General features: G+C 39.2%; 1 protein-coding gene across 1 annotated transcript in view; it reads left to right on the forward strand.

Annotated features, from left to right (window-relative positions):
• The window catches only part of LOC105491988 (elongation factor for RNA polymerase II 2), a 77,630-nt gene extending 65,659 nt beyond the window's left edge, over window positions 1–11,971 (forward strand). The window contains exons 9-12 of the mRNA XM_011758827.3: window positions 1,412–1,475; window positions 5,834–6,005; window positions 7,954–7,998; window positions 8,110–11,971. Coding sequence (XP_011757129.1) covers window positions 1,412–1,475; window positions 5,834–6,005; window positions 7,954–7,998; window positions 8,110–8,226 — 398 coding nt within the window. The 3' untranslated portion in view covers window positions 8,227–11,971. The remainder of the gene's footprint in view (window positions 1–1,411; window positions 1,476–5,833; window positions 6,006–7,953; window positions 7,999–8,109) is intronic.
• Window positions 11,972–15,599: the final 3,628 nt, after the last annotated feature.

Below are 15,599 nucleotides of genomic sequence, written 5' to 3' on the forward strand. Positions count from 1 at the left end.
TGAATTCTTTACTGAGGATATAGTAACTTTCAGAACCAGTTGGGATAATTACAAATTTAGGAAAGCTCCAGACCCACATCTCCTGCATTTTTTGGAATTTATCTGGTGGTGACCTGCACTTAATGCCTTTCTCTTTAAGACTCAGGCTATTGTAAAAGCATGTTCTTTTACCCAAGCATGAATCAAATATATTTATAGGTGAGCAGCATGCACTCAGAGTCTATGTATTTGTATTTGTTTAGGGTACTTTGTCCTTTAAAATATTAAACCGGCCGGGCGCAGTGGCTCAAGCCTGTAATCCCAGCACTTTGGGAGGCCGAGACGGGCGGATCACGAGGTCAGGAGATCGAGACCATCCTGGCTAACACCGTGAAACCCCGTCTCTACTAAAAATACAAAAAACTAGCCGGGCGAGGTGGCGGGCGCCTGTAGTCCCAGCTACTCCGGAGGCTGAGGCAGGAGAATGGCGTAAACCCAGGAGGCGGAGCTTGCAGTGAGCTGAGATCCGGCCACTGCACTCCAGCCCGGGCTACAGAGCAAGACTCCGTCTCAAAAAAAAAAAAAAAATTAAACCGAGAAATTATCTAACATTCACTTTTATATGTTTTGCCAGTGGGCATGATTAGGGTTCGAGTTATCAGTTTAACCCTACTTTGAATGATAAAAAATTACCCTAATAAAGAATGATAAAAAAATTACCCTAATAAAAAGAATATCCTCTGGACATGGTGCATTTAAGCAAATGGAATACTGAGGGATTTACATACTTTCACTGTGTAGCCATAATGTTTAGCACTTTTTTTGTCCTTAAAAAAAAGAAAAATCTGTTTAGTGTTATGAGTGCTAGAGATTACAGGAATATAAATCGACATTCAATAATACCTTATTTTAAATTACTTTGAACCAATGGGAAAACTTTCTACCCAATTCCAGTGTCTGCATACAAAAAAGGGAGGCAATAAAAATACAGTGACCAAAGCAGTCTGCTACCTGACTCTATTGTCTCATCTGCCTTGTTTGAATCCCATGAAAAGTAGATGTTGATGTAAAATTTGTATCTCCCATTGTCTGGCTGCATCTGCCACCACAGTCTTTGAATTGCTGGGCAGATGCCACAACTGTTGTTGAAAGAATAGAAGATTGACCTTGGGTTAAGATGGAATTCCTTTATTGTGCAGACACTGCAGTAGCCAGGGTGCTTTAAATGCCTGGCGTCGGTTCTGCTGGCGCTGGTCATAGGGCCTCTATTGTTCGTGTTCAATTGTATTCCTTGCTCACTGTTGCTTATTGAGATGGAAGAATAGAATTTGAGGAAAAGTGTTCCAGATGTTTCTAATCTATTTTAGAATTACAGGCATTTGATAACCTTCCTGGTTGATGAATGCTCTGATTTTGTTTTTTTTCTTTGTAGGAGTTAAAGAGGATTGCACTGCCTCCATGGAACCTTCAGCAATTGAACTCCCAGATTATTTGATGTAAGTTCATATGTCTGCCAATGGAGAGAGCGACTTAATTTTAGAAACTTTGCAAGTTCTTTTCCCATAATTTGCAAATCAGAAAAGTAAGAAGTTCCAGAAATAGAGTCCTGGAGCCACCTCTGCAATTGAAAGGCTGCCATTTAGCCTGCCCGTCCCAAATCTACCCTTGTCTGCATGAGCAGGTTGTGCCTCCCTCCGCTCTGAGTTGTGTTCATTGGCCTTTAACTATAGAGAAGCCTGTCCTTTGTTCCGGGGCCTGGCTAAGCATTTGATTGTGAAAGATTTTAGGGATCTGACTCTTCAAAGCTGACAGTCTATCAATGCCCAGTCATTCACTTGGGTCCCCCAAAGGGATGGTTTATTGCTGACAAAGTGCTTGAACCTCTGCACATAATAATACAAAGTGTTAAGATAGACTGATTTTTATTTAAGTAAAGTTCTGCCCTCAATTTAATTTTTAGAGGAGAGAAGAGTAAAATCTGATCATTTCAATTTAGTAATGGTTATAATGTTTTCTTGTTGTGACAAGTTGCTAAATGCTGAGCTGGGGACATTTTTGTAACTGGCTATCACAGAAATTATAACTTGGACACATAATTCTAGCTTTTTTACAGAATAAAAGGTTTCTGTAAGAAGAAAATAATTAAGTTGCAGGAGCCTGGAAAAATGGAGAGGGAAAGAGCAAACAAATCGGACTTTGAATAGCTTTGAACAAATGTGCAAAATAGCTAGAATGAGAAGGGAAAATGGAATCTGGGCTGTCTGAACACTTTTCTTCTATTAGTAGCATCTCATGGTGGACAATGTTAAACTATGTTGTTTAGCCCTTTTCATTTCCAGAGTAAAGATCATTTTAGATTTAAAATGTGTTACTTCTGCTTAACAGTAGTGTGAAAGCTATACTTATTGGGGAATGATACAGTATGAAACCATAATGCTGGTTATCATCTCTTAACTAACAGGAACTTGAGAAACCTTGCTGAGTACCCTCTCATCTGAGGTAGTGTATGTAATGGTTTTAGAGTTCTGTAGGAGGGCCTTGAAAGGCAGCTATGACCTACCACTTAGTTGGCCCAGGAAGGGTCCGTTGTCTGCAGCCAGGCTTCCAGGACAGCCTCTGGCTCTGCTGCCGAGGGGGTTCACCTCTTTAACTGCAAACCACTTCTCCTTAGAAGTCTTTAAATGTCAACCCCCTTGAATAACAACTGCCAATGCAGTGCTCTTGTTCTTTTTTGATGGATTTTGAATTCTTTTTTATAATAGTGACATACACTTATTATATACAACAAAATCATGTGGGGAAACTAAAAAATAATGCTAAACTTTTCCCCATGGATTCAAGACTGTTGTGTTTTGCCAAGTTCATTAGTTAATCCCTCCTTTTTTTGTTTTTGAGACAGAATTTCGCTCTTGTTGCCCAGGCTGGAGCGCAATGGTGCGACCTCAGCTCACTGCAACCTCCACCTCCAGGGTTCAAGTGGAGCCTCCCAAGTTGCTGGGATTACAGGTGCCCACTACCATGCCCGGGTAATTTTTTGTACTTTTAGTAGAGATGAGGTTTCACCATGTTGGCCAGGCTAGTCTCGAACTCCTGACCTCAGGTGATCCACCCACCTCAAGCCTCACAAAGTGCTGGGATTACAGGCGTGAGCCTGGCCTTAATTCCATATTTAAAAGGTTTTTTTTTTCAGGTTACTTATCTAAGGATGGTTCCTGGATCTGCCTCAGTGCATTTCTGTATGTTTGTCATGTTTCTAGTACTATGTGATTGTTTGCTTAATTTATTTAAATAAACACAATTTATATGTAGCAAATTTTCTAAAAATAGTTAAAAAGCATGGATTTTCAGAAAAATTACCAAAACTACAGAACTTAAGTTGCCTCATAAGAAAACTAAAGGGATATACTATAAAACCTAAATGATCGAGGCTGGGCGCGATGGCTCACGCCTGTAATCCCAGCACTTTGGGAGGTCGAGGCAGGCGGTCATGAGGTCAGGAGATTGAGACCATCCTGGCTAACATGGTGAAACCCCGTCTTGACTGAAAATACAAAAAATTAGCCGGGCATGGTGGCGGGCACCTGTGGTCTCAGCTACTCGGGAGGCTGAGGCAGGAGAATGGCATGAACCCAGGAGGCGGAGATTGCAGTGAGCCGAGATGCAGTGAGCCGAGATGGCACCACTGCACTCCAGCCTGGGCGACAGAGCAAGACTCCATCTCAAAAAAATAAATAAAAATAAATAAATAAAACCTAAATGATCAACCTTTGAATAATTCATACTTAACCAAAATATTTCTAATTTTTATGTAATAAGACTACTTTTACTTGTAGTTAAGCTGTCAAAACTTATTAAAATTTTTTCCATCACCACATAAAGAGCCAACTGTAGAACTACAACAATTTTTCGTAAAAGTAGGGAAACTTTTTTCTTAAAAATGCCAGTGTAACCAAATAATTTCTTCTAGAATAGCAACACAGTTGTTGACCACACAATTGTGGTCACTGAATAATTTCCCTAAGGAAATTATTAAATAAAATACTGAAGGTGTGATTTTGAGAAAGCACGATAAATATATAACAAATTAAGTCTGAGTTTCAAGATCAGTTTAGCTGTGTTGCTAATATATGCTTATCCCCAGGGACCTCTTTTTACCCCGGGGCTCCCTCTGGTGTACAGTCAATACAGCCCATGCCCAGGAAGGACTGCTTCACTGCTTGGCTGGCAGTGTGCCTTTTATAGCTAAGACACCAGAAGGGCAGCTTTACATCAGCGGACTATCACTGTTTCAATTACACTTAGAAAATTAAACCTCTACACTGTCTAACTCAGCATGAATAAAAATATTAATGAGGACACTAAGTTTGCTCACTGCATCACTTTTCTCACATTTCCTGCTAAGCATCTGTGATATTAGCAATTTAAATGAACTGATGGGCTTATATAAGACCATTTGGAGAGGACTGAACTCCAAGATTTTATGGCAGTGAAGAATATATGTGTATCCCCAAGGGGCATCCTGAAGCTCCTACCACCTGCCTGAAATTGCTTTGAAATCTCAATTTTTATTTCAAAAACTCAAGGGAATTTTGCATTAATGACAGGAACACAGAGTGCAGAGAACCAGGCCAGATCCTTATGTGATCCCAGTTCCCAGATCTACAAATAAGTAATACTGTAATAGGCCAGGCACAGTGGCTCATACCTGTAATCCTAGCACTTTGGGAGGCTGAGGTGGGTGGATCACTTGGGGTGAGGGGTTCAAGACCAGACTGGGCAACATGACAAAACCCTGTCTCTACTAAAAATACAAAACTTAGCAGGTGTGGTGGCATGCACCTGTAATCCCAGCTACTCAGGAGGCTGAGGCACGAGAATCGGTTGAGCCCAGGAGGTAGAGGTTGCAGTGAGCTGAGATGGCGCCACTGCCCTCCAGCCTGGGCGACAGAGCAAGACTCCATCTCAAAAAAAAAAAAAGTAATACTGTAATGCTAAGTTTAATAATAAAATGCTGTTTTAATTTATTTATTATTGAATAAACCGATGCTCTAGGAAAATGGTCTTCTCTCACCAGTTAAGAGTAATTCATATCCCAAAGTAAAACACAGATTTATGGCATTTTATTAAGAAAGTAAGTTAAACTAATAGTACAACACTGGCTTCTGTTCAACATAGTATGACATTTAAATGTTTGAAAAGAACTAGAGAAATATGCCTTTTTTTGGTCTAACCCTCATTTTACAGAATGGTTGGTAATTTCCCTTTCATACTTTATATATTTGCTTGGTCAGAAATATGAGGAAAGGGACAGAGGAAGCAAGCCTGAGGCACCTTGTTGAAGATGTCTGCTGGCAGCATGTCTGAAAGGCCAAGCAACAGACTGCCTCTCATAAAGCAGTAGGTCCAGAGAGAGCTTTGACTTTCAGCACTCAGTGACTGCATGACATTCTCCTGGTTTCACATTACCCATTGAGTCCTTCTGTCTCTCTGTGACTTGTAACAGATGGGTTAGCATCTACCATTAGTGTGGTAGTGAATTATCTTGGATAGAGAAAGATTCAGGAGACTAGATCTGTGTAAATACTGTTTTCTTTTTACTTAGTTGCATTTTAGTTCCATTGCCACCATGTCTTTACCACATTTACTCTCCTTCGTTGAAGCTCTCAAACTCTGTGTAATAATTTTACCTGAAGATGTTTGGAGGAGTGACCTAGCAGCCAACCAGTGGCAGAGTGGCATTAAACATTAGTGACACATGCATGGATCTAATCTCTAAATATTTGGTTTAAATCTCAGACTTGTGTAATCGTGTTTATTGGATAGCTACTCTTCATTTGTCTTTTTTTCTTATTAGAAAATATATCGCTATTGTCTCCTATGAGCAACGCCAGAATTATAAGGATGACTTCAATGCAGAGTATGATGAGTACAGAGCTTTGCATGCCAGGATGGAGACTGTAGCTAGAAGATTTATCAAACTAGATGCACAAAGAAAGCGCCTTTCTCCAGGCTCAAAAGAGTATCAGGTAAATGGATTTGTAACTAGATGGACTGACTTTCATATTTTACCTTCTTTCTTTCCCTGCCCTGCTCAACCTCAGCCATCACAGAGTAAGCACTTAGAGTAAGCACTCTTGCAGACCAGCGTCACTGCTGCTTTAGGAAACTAAATATTTGAAATAGTTCTTGAAAATAAATTAACATAGTAAACCTGTATTTCTACCAGTGGAAAAAAACCTTGTGCCACTATAACATATCACATATTGAGAAAAATACCAAACACAACTAAATAGGAAAAAAAGTTGTATCTTGAGATTCAGCTAAACATTTGATTAATTACACTGCCAACTTAGACTACAGCTCAGAGATCTGGTGCTATCCCAAAACAGTGCTATTTCAAGTATTTTTCTTTAAACCTCAATCTGAGATAGAATAGGGAAGATATAGGAAATAAAGAGGGCTTAATACACAGATATTTGGGGTTTATGGTGCTTCTAGCTACAAAGACTGATCTTTGTTAACCAGTCTTACTCTGTTTTCACTTTCCTACTTGAAGTAGTAATATTACTACCACTGACAAAGAGCAGGAGATGCCTCACCTGTCTCCTGATTGTTTTTTGTAGTTCTTAGCAAAGGGATTGATTGAAATGAGTATTTCCCCCCCATGTGGGCTAGATAACTTTGTCACACTTCACGGACACAGATGGTATAGTGGTGCCTCTGTCCCAGCCCACTACCACTGTTCAGGCTGGAACCTACGGGAGACAATGGATGAGTTTTCCCACAACAATGAACAGCCTGAGAGCATTTGTGTCCTAGAGATTCATCATATCTTCTACTAGAGGGCCTTAATCTTTTTCAATAAGCTGGTGAGAGTTATAGGAGACTGTGCCAGAAGAATCGGTGTTCAGAGGTGCAAGAGGTTGGTGATATGGTGGTTTAGGGTTTATTTTTTTCTATATAGTCATTTATCAATGTATATAATTATACTGAAACTAGAATGTAATTCCAAGGATTACTTGGTTAGGAGTGGTTAACGTTTGTGTGGCCTTGGGCAAGTTACTTAATGCCTTTTTGCCTTGAATTCCCCATCCATAAAATGGGATAATCATTGAGTTGTGAGGAATAAACATAAGTAAGCATGAGTAAAGTGCCTGAATCCATGCCTGATACTTGGTACATACATTAGGCTATTATCCCCCCAGGCACCTGACCCCCCCACACCAACCCCCACAGAAAATCACTGTTACTGATTTCCAGTGTATTCTTTCGGAAGTGTTTAAGTGTGTGGTATGTGCATGTGTGTACACATGGTATAAAATGTACATACATTTATACACAATTTCAACATATATGCCATATTTAACTGAATCTAAGGTTTCTTCATTTGTAAGATGTACCATTGTTTTATGTCCCAATAACTTAAATTATGATACATTATTATTTGTACTGGTTTCATTAAAATGGGGAGAAATGAGCATCTTGCAAGTAATGAAATTCTTAGAATACTATTCTGTTTTTCTTTTTTAAACAAATGGTACCAAGCTGTCCATATTGTTCAGCACTTTCCTTTTTTCTCTAAACAATATAATGCATCTTAGAGAATATTTTTATATCGGTACATAAAGCACTTTCCCATGTTTTAATGGCCTCTTAGTATCCTTTGTATAGATTGACGGACATTTCAATTTTGTTTACTGTCTTTTGCTTTACAAACAGCGCTATAGTGAATAATCTTGTATATGCGTCATTCACTGAGGGGCAAGTATGTCCATAGGATAAGTAGAATTGCTGAGTCAATTTTGCATCGACTATTTTGGTAGCTGTTGCCAAGTTGCCTTCCATAAAGATTGTTTCAAGTTATATTCCCACAGTCAACATTTCCTATACTCTTGCTAAATGCATGTTAGCTGTTTGTATTGCCACACACAAAAGAAGTTATTCTCTTCTGATTTCTAATATTTAATTTTATAGAATGTTCATGAAGAAGTCTTACAAGAATATCAGAAGATAAAGCAGGTAGGTATCGTCACTGTTGATTTTCTGACCTGTGGTTGAAAAATGTTGTAAATTCTGCAACCTCATTCCTCACCGTTCTGTTTTTGTTTTTGTTTTTTTTATCATCTGCAGTCTAGTCCCAATTACCATGAAGAAAAATACAGATGTGAATATCTTCATAACAAGCTGGCTCACATCAAAAGGCTAATAGGTGAATTTGACCAACAGCAAGCAGAGTCATGGCCCTAGAACTCTGCTTGGACCAGAAGATGTGAATAAACTTAAGCTTATTTATTTAAAATTCCAAATGAGTTGCTCTAGATTCTAAAAAGGTGAAACTTTGGCTGTTGAAAGTTTCAGTATTAGTAAACTTGAGTTACTTTTTCTTTTCCATTTTACTTTGCTTCCCTGCATTTCGAAGCTGCTCTTTCTGGTCCTCCCCACCACCCCACCCCCAAGACTTGTGTTTGTTAATAGAAATAATTTTTTAGGTATTGGGGATCCATTGTCTATATTTCAAATCAGTTTTTTTCCTCAAAAACTTGTGTTTGTTATTAGAAATGATTTTTTAGATATTGGGGATCCAGTGTCCACACTTAAAAGTTGTATGTGTTTTAAAAACAACAACAGTGATGTGCAAGGTGAAATGCTTTTGGATAAACGTAAGCCTATTTTCTGACCTTTCTTAATGCAAACTCTTTGCCTTAAATGGTAGAATATTTAGAAATTTGCACAAAATTTAAAAAAAATAAACATTGTCTTGGAGGGTTAAAAAATAGAAAGATGTATGTGTATAGATTCACATACACATATGTATATACAGGCTGACTTGATCTAGAACATTAAATCCGCCCTGCAAGTTAACCCCCCATTGCAATGGTTGCCTTAAGGTGTTTGCTAGTTGTGTACATAGTGTGGTTAATCATTAGCTACACTGCTTCCCACTTGATTAGAGCAATGGGAAGCATATTGTGGCCTACCAGCATCTGGAAGTGTGTGCTCGATCTGTATGTGTGCAGAGGTGGTGTGGATGTGAGCGTGCATGAAGGAAAAAAAGCTGCTACTCCTAGTAGGCCAAACGCTCAGGTTAAACAACTGACGAGTGTTACTGTAGGGTGTTTTTTTGTTTTTGTTTTTGTTTTCTATCAAATTGCTAATTTTGTTGTGGAAGACAAAAGCATTTCCATTTCAACGAGTTTGTCAGCTTTATTAATGTTGGGCAAAAATTGATATGTCATGAAAATGAAACAGATCTATAGTTTTGGGACAAAATTATAAAATTAAATGTGTAGGTAACCTATTTATATACTGCTATAAAGTATTTTTTGAAGAGAGATATGCAAAGAAGCTATTACCTACATAAGATGTATATTTAAAGATTTTTTTTTCATCCTGGTGCCAGGAATATAAAAAAGAGTGGATATATTTAACCATAACATACTGTGATTCATCAAACAGCACAAACTTTCATTTCATGGAGTTTATCTGTTGACGTTGATTTAAACTGTCACTTGTTTTATCATGTGGGAACATAAGTTATGTGGTCAAAAATACAAGGATTTTGAACTAATGTTGATTCAAGTTGTATTGTCTTATTGTATTGTCTTTTCAAAGTGCTGCCAGTTGAAAAGGGAAGCATTATGTTTACAAATCTGTTTTGAAATGTTTGCCAAAATTTTGGTAGTGTCTTTAATAAAGATGTTTGTCTCCAGCATCCAGAAAAATAAATAACTTTGTTGTGTATCACTGTAAACCAGAAAAATGTTGGTTATCTAGAAAACTTGAGAGAGCATGTAGATTAACTTTTCTCTTTGGGGTTCTTCTAAAACATTAACTGGAAAGATTAGATAATATACTAAAATATACGGAAGTATACAGACTAAAGACTGAAACAAGACCCTTTTGCACTACCACTCTATAACATTACCGCAGAAATTTTGTTTCTATGTAGCATAGACCTCCTAAGGAATTCTGTTTCTTTTAGCATTGAGATCCCTGGTGCTCTTTTTTTACCTCAGAATTGGTACAATCATTATTAAACGTTAATTTATTTCAAACTTTTTAATTGAAAAAAGGAAAGGGAAGCTTAATTGGGGATAAATTCAGGCATCATATTATTATGATAGAGTCTCATGAGGGGTTTGTCTATAGGTAATGAACTCATTGGTGTTATTTCTTGGACATCTTGGCCTTTTAATCGAAGACTGTGTGCTGCTATTTGCTATCAGCAAGGTTTCTCAAAAGCAAAAGGTGCTTGGACCACTTGGATCACCTGAGTTAGAATCTCTAGGTATAGGGCCTAAGTATCTGCATTTTCACTGGTTTCCTGTAGGTGACTTTTGCAAGCTAAAGTATGAGAACCATTGACTTAGATGTAGCTCTAAACTTTTAGGTCTGTAAATCTTGAAATGTTGAACTGAAGGTCAACTGTTGGCTTTTTTTTTTTTAATGTCCATCATGTAAGCAGGTGCAAATCACTTTTCCCCTTTGCATGATCTGAGGCACCTCCTCAGTTGTTTCACTGCCAGCTCTTATTTCAGAACCTGTTTACAAACAAGCCTTCCAGTTGGTGAATGGTTAGCCATTGGAGCTCCTACCCTGTACATCAGCACATCTGGTTTACAAGTTGGGTAACAATGAAAGCTGGAGATGCTAAATGGAAATCCAGCAATGCATACCCTTAGACCTGATCACATACCAGTAAAAGCCTTAATTTAGATGTTAGTTGTATGTGTTGGACAGATCCTTGCAAAAAGTGTGTCTATTAGTTGTAAATTTGAAAGTTATAAATCTCTGAATCTGCCATTATCCAAGTTTCATCCCTTTTGAAGATGAGGCATGAGCCTATTAAAATATTTATAATCATTTTCCATCTCCTACTGCAAGACCTTTAGATTCTTAAAAATGATTACTATAGGAATAGTGGCCACTTAATGTCAGTTACTCTGGTGGAAGAATTTTTTTTTTTCTTTTCTTTTTGGGAAGGATGGTGTAAAAAATAGCAAGATTAGAGAATGAGTTGTATAGTTTTTTCTATCACATTTCATCTAAAATGATTTGAAGGACTTTTGAAGATTTTTACCAACATCCTTAAATCAACTCCAGATTGAATGAACAACTGATTTAAAACAAACTAAGAACATTAACTAGATGTGGGCTTTTTAAAATATATAGGTATTGCATTTCCTACCTTGTTATTTATTCCACTTTGAATACTTTAGAGGGGTTAACTTTCAACTCTTTAAGTAGTAACGGATGTTTTATACTTGTTCTCACAAAATTGTTATGGTCAGTTTATATCATTACTCCATGCATTGATTATAAAAATTCAGTATTAATTTTTTCTCTGATTGATCTTAAAAGCTTTAGAGTTTTCTCTTATAAAGTGTTTCACCTTATTATGTAAAACAAATGCCTGCTTGCATATTGGAAGATGTTGAAATTAGTTTTAGACAAAAATGGTCCATCAGTTCAGACACTCTGCTTGGATGCCTTACCCTTTTCATTAGTGCATTCTTTGCTTCTGAAACTTGGCAGAAACTCGTTAGCCAGTCCACTGCCTTTCTGAAAATGTGTGGAGTCACGTATGCTTGGTATATGCCTTTACTACTTTTAAAGTTCTACAGTTTATTACTTGCCCAAGTATTACTAAATCCTTTTCTTACATGTACTGGATGGAGAAAAAATTATAGTCAGCACTTTGAGAGGAAAGTTTTCGGAAACGATATTAACTGGCACTACTAACTGAAGGCCACAGAAGATGCTATCAATGTTATTTGTAACCTGAAGATTGAACAAGGCTGTGAGGCTCATTTCAAACTATTTTGAGGTGTTAAATTATATATATGCTGTTTCTCAGCTGTTCCACTCAAACCGTGTTAGGACTCTCAAAGGTAAAATGTCACAGGGGCATTTCAGTTGTTACTGAGCTCAGCAGCTGTGGTGGCCCCTGTTCTACACCAATTTCAGTTCAATAAAAATGTTAACTTTGCAATTCTGGTATTTGTTTTTCCTTTGTCTCATTTCAAGCCTCTTTGTCTTAAAAACAAACAAAAAAAAAGCCCATGACAAAGTATTCACAGAGCTATTACTTGTTAGGGCTCTAGGAAGTGGGAGCAGGGAATTTGCTCCACGGAGCTGCCTTTTTGTAAAGTGCAGGACATGCCCTCCAGGGGCAACTTCTACTAGGGGAACAATAATCATATTTACCATTTATTGAGGGTTTCCTCTTTGTTACACGTTTTTGCTGCATTATCCCATTTCTCCTCACCACCTGTTATCTCCATTTTACAGGTGGGTAAACTAAGTCATAAAGAAGTTAAGAAACTTGCCTATCACACAGCTAGTAAATGGCAGAGCCTGGGAAGTCTGACCGCAGCATCTGTATTCCTAACCACTTCTCCATCGTGGGCCTTATATGTTTATATAGGATAAGACTAATCTTTTCAAAGTGACAATTCCAGTGATACCACATAGGCTAGATAAGTCCTTTTGGTTCCAAAGGCTAGAATGTGGGGGTCGGAGTGATTTCTAGTGGATTATTTTGGGGGAGTTGATTTATTGGAAATCACAGAATACATTTGAAGGGAGACTGGCACACTTTTTGAGAAAAGGTTGTTTCCCCTGTGTTCGCTTTACTTTCAAAAGTGTACAATGTTAACAATGGGGTATTTGAAAGTGGGCGGTGGAGGTAGGAGGGAAGGGTACAGTCTTGTAATCATATCATTTTCTCTTCATACCAAAAGGCTATCTCAGGAACAGACTCCAGCTTAGGAGTATTCAGTCTGAGAAGACGTAAGGGCATTCTCCCAGCTGAATCCTTAACCTCCAGTTTCTAAAAATCTTCTGAAGGAATAATGTAGGAGGAAGGGAAGAAAGCCTCAATCAAACATTGGTATTAAAAACCCAGAGTGAGTAATGTGGGCGGTGCCTCTGGTCATATTTACGAGAAGCCTCAAGGATGAGTGAGTTTCACAACATCGGGACTATCAGGAGCCCTCCCTAGTCCCTTCTCCCACTGGACCTTTAACAGGCTCCTGTCCTCAGCTGTAAAATGAAAATACGCTTTTCTTACTGAGGCATGGAAGGGTTTCACTATTGTTTATAAAAGCACTTGGGAATTCTGTGAAAAAAAATCGTTCTTTAAACTACAGATTATCTGCTGAATGCAAGAAGGAGTGTTGAAGCACTACTTTCCATGTGAGAATGAATTCATTTTGACTGATTGCAAAGGGGACAAAGGCAGAAGCTAGAGGTTTCAAGGTGAGATGCTGGGTTTGTTTTATTGAATGCTGGGTGTACGCGTACCTGCTCTACTGGTTTTACCTTTCTGAGACTGGGACAGGAAGCTGACAGTGGTAGTGGAAGTAGGAGGCTCTGATATGATTGCTTAATTCTCAAGTTAGGGAACAGATGATTCTGCCAGGTGCAATGGTGGAGATGTGTCATTTCAATTCCTGCCTGCCTCATTCAACTGACCAACCTGGCTGGTTTTTCTTACTGTAATTAAATGGTTGGTACAATGTGAGCATTTGTAGATGGACAATAAGAACTTCACATCTGTCTAGGACTATAAATGTAGAAGTGTGCTTCCTGCAGATGAGCCCACAGAATTAGCCAGCATGTTTGAGTTCTACAGCTGGGGCTTCTAGAAGCATGCTGACTGCCCTTCCATACTTCCTGAGTTCCAAATAGGCTTACAGAATCCCACTATGGAGTACATGGATAGCATGATCTACCTTACCAGTCTCGCTGCCTGTTCCTCCCACTCTCCACACACCAGTCACACACACCTTCCTTCAGGCTCTCCAGTACTCCTTGCTCCTCCTATCCGAAAGTCCTCATGCGCTAAGTAGACTGTGTACCACCAACACCACCCTCCACCCCTTCCTCACTTAGCTGAGTCCTCCACATCCTTAAGGTCTCCACTTAGGCATCACTTCCTTCAGGAAGCCTTTCCTAACCCACCCCTGCCCCCACCCCCACACTCTCCAGGTCCTCTGGGTATATGCTGTCTTTCGTTCTATATTTCTTTGTGGCATTTGTCATAATTATAACTGGGTACTAATTGCATTAGTAAGTTCTGTGGGAGTAGAGACTGTCCTGTTCACCAGGGTGTCCCCAGCCTCTAGTGTCTGCCATATAAAATGTTCTCAGCAATAATTTATTGAAAGAATGAATGAGGCAAACTATTTCTATCAGTCATATTTAAAATTCATGTGGCCCAAGGATCTGGATTACTGCAAGAATCTGCTATCTCAGTCAAGTTTGTGTTCCTTGCCACTTTATCTTCCCAAAGTCATGATTAGGAATCAGTTAATGATGGCAGACTGGTGCCCATGACAAACCGACTGATAGAGATTGGATATTTGTCCCCTCCAAATCTTATGTTGAAATGTGATTCCCAGTGTTGGAGGTGGGGGTTGGTGGGAGGTGTTTGGGTTATGGAGATAGATTCCTCACAAATGGCTTGGTGTCCTCCCTGCCCCACCTTGGTAATAAGTTCATAGGATGTTAAAAAGAGCCTGGCATCTCCTCTCTCTCACCATGTGACATACCTGCTCCCCCTTTGCCTTCCACCATAAGTAAAAGCTCCCTGCAGCCCTTCCCAGAAGTGGATACTGGCACCATGCTTGTCGTACAGCCTCCAGAAACATAAGCCAAATCAACCTCTTGTCTTTAATAAATTACCCAGCCTCAAGTATTCTTTTATAGCAATGCAAATGGACTGAGACACTGACTTGACTTTGCAAGTCCTTTTGCCATGTGTTTTTATTGACATTTATTTTATGCCTAGCATTTGTGTAATCTTCCAAGTGCTTCCAAGAACTAGCAGAGCCCAATGCTATTGATGGGCTCTGCTAGTTCTCCAGTTACAGGAATCCCAACCCTTCACATTGTAGATGGTGAAATGAAGATGTCTAAGTGGCAGCACATGGGAGGGCAGGATGGGACCCCAGGAGCTTACACAGTCTTCTTAGGTGGTGCCGAGAACAGCCCAGCAGCCACTTCCAAAAAATATACGAAAACAAGGAGTGGTAAAGTGCCAGGCAAGCTGTGCCAGAGCACAAGCAGCGGGCACAGGGCTTCAGAGCAAGGAGTCAAGCCAGACAACCCAGCTTAGAGTCCTGCTGTGCCACTCACAAGCCACAGACTGTGGGCATGTTTATAAAGCCCCAGATCCTCTGTTTCCCGTCATGAACAGGATAGTACCTGCCTTGGAGGTTGCTGGGCTGACACATACGTAGAGAGGTGCCTGGCACCTCATAAGTTCACTATATGTATTTTTATTGGATACTTTAAAATTATTTCCACCTTTTATTCAGAGATGGAAAGTTCTGTAGCAATATACATAGCAAAGCAACCAGTCAGAACTGAACAACCCTATTAGGTTAATTTAGATTTTTGCATAAGAGTGATTGAGCTCCCCTGGTAAATGGACACAGCCCATGACATTTTAAAGGCTCTGCTATTGATTTCTCTATGAAATACTTTTTTTTCCTGTGAATCTTTTTTTTTTTTTTTTTCTAGAGGGAGTCTCATTCTGTTACCCAGGCTGGAGTGCAGAGGCACAATCTCAGTTCACTGCAACCGCCGCTTCCTGGGTTCACACAACTCTCCTG

This window comes from Macaca nemestrina, chromosome 6 (assembly GCF_043159975.1).
Source record: "Macaca nemestrina isolate mMacNem1 chromosome 6, mMacNem.hap1, whole genome shotgun sequence".
Taxonomy (NCBI): Eukaryota; Metazoa; Chordata; class Mammalia; order Primates; family Cercopithecidae; genus Macaca; species Macaca nemestrina.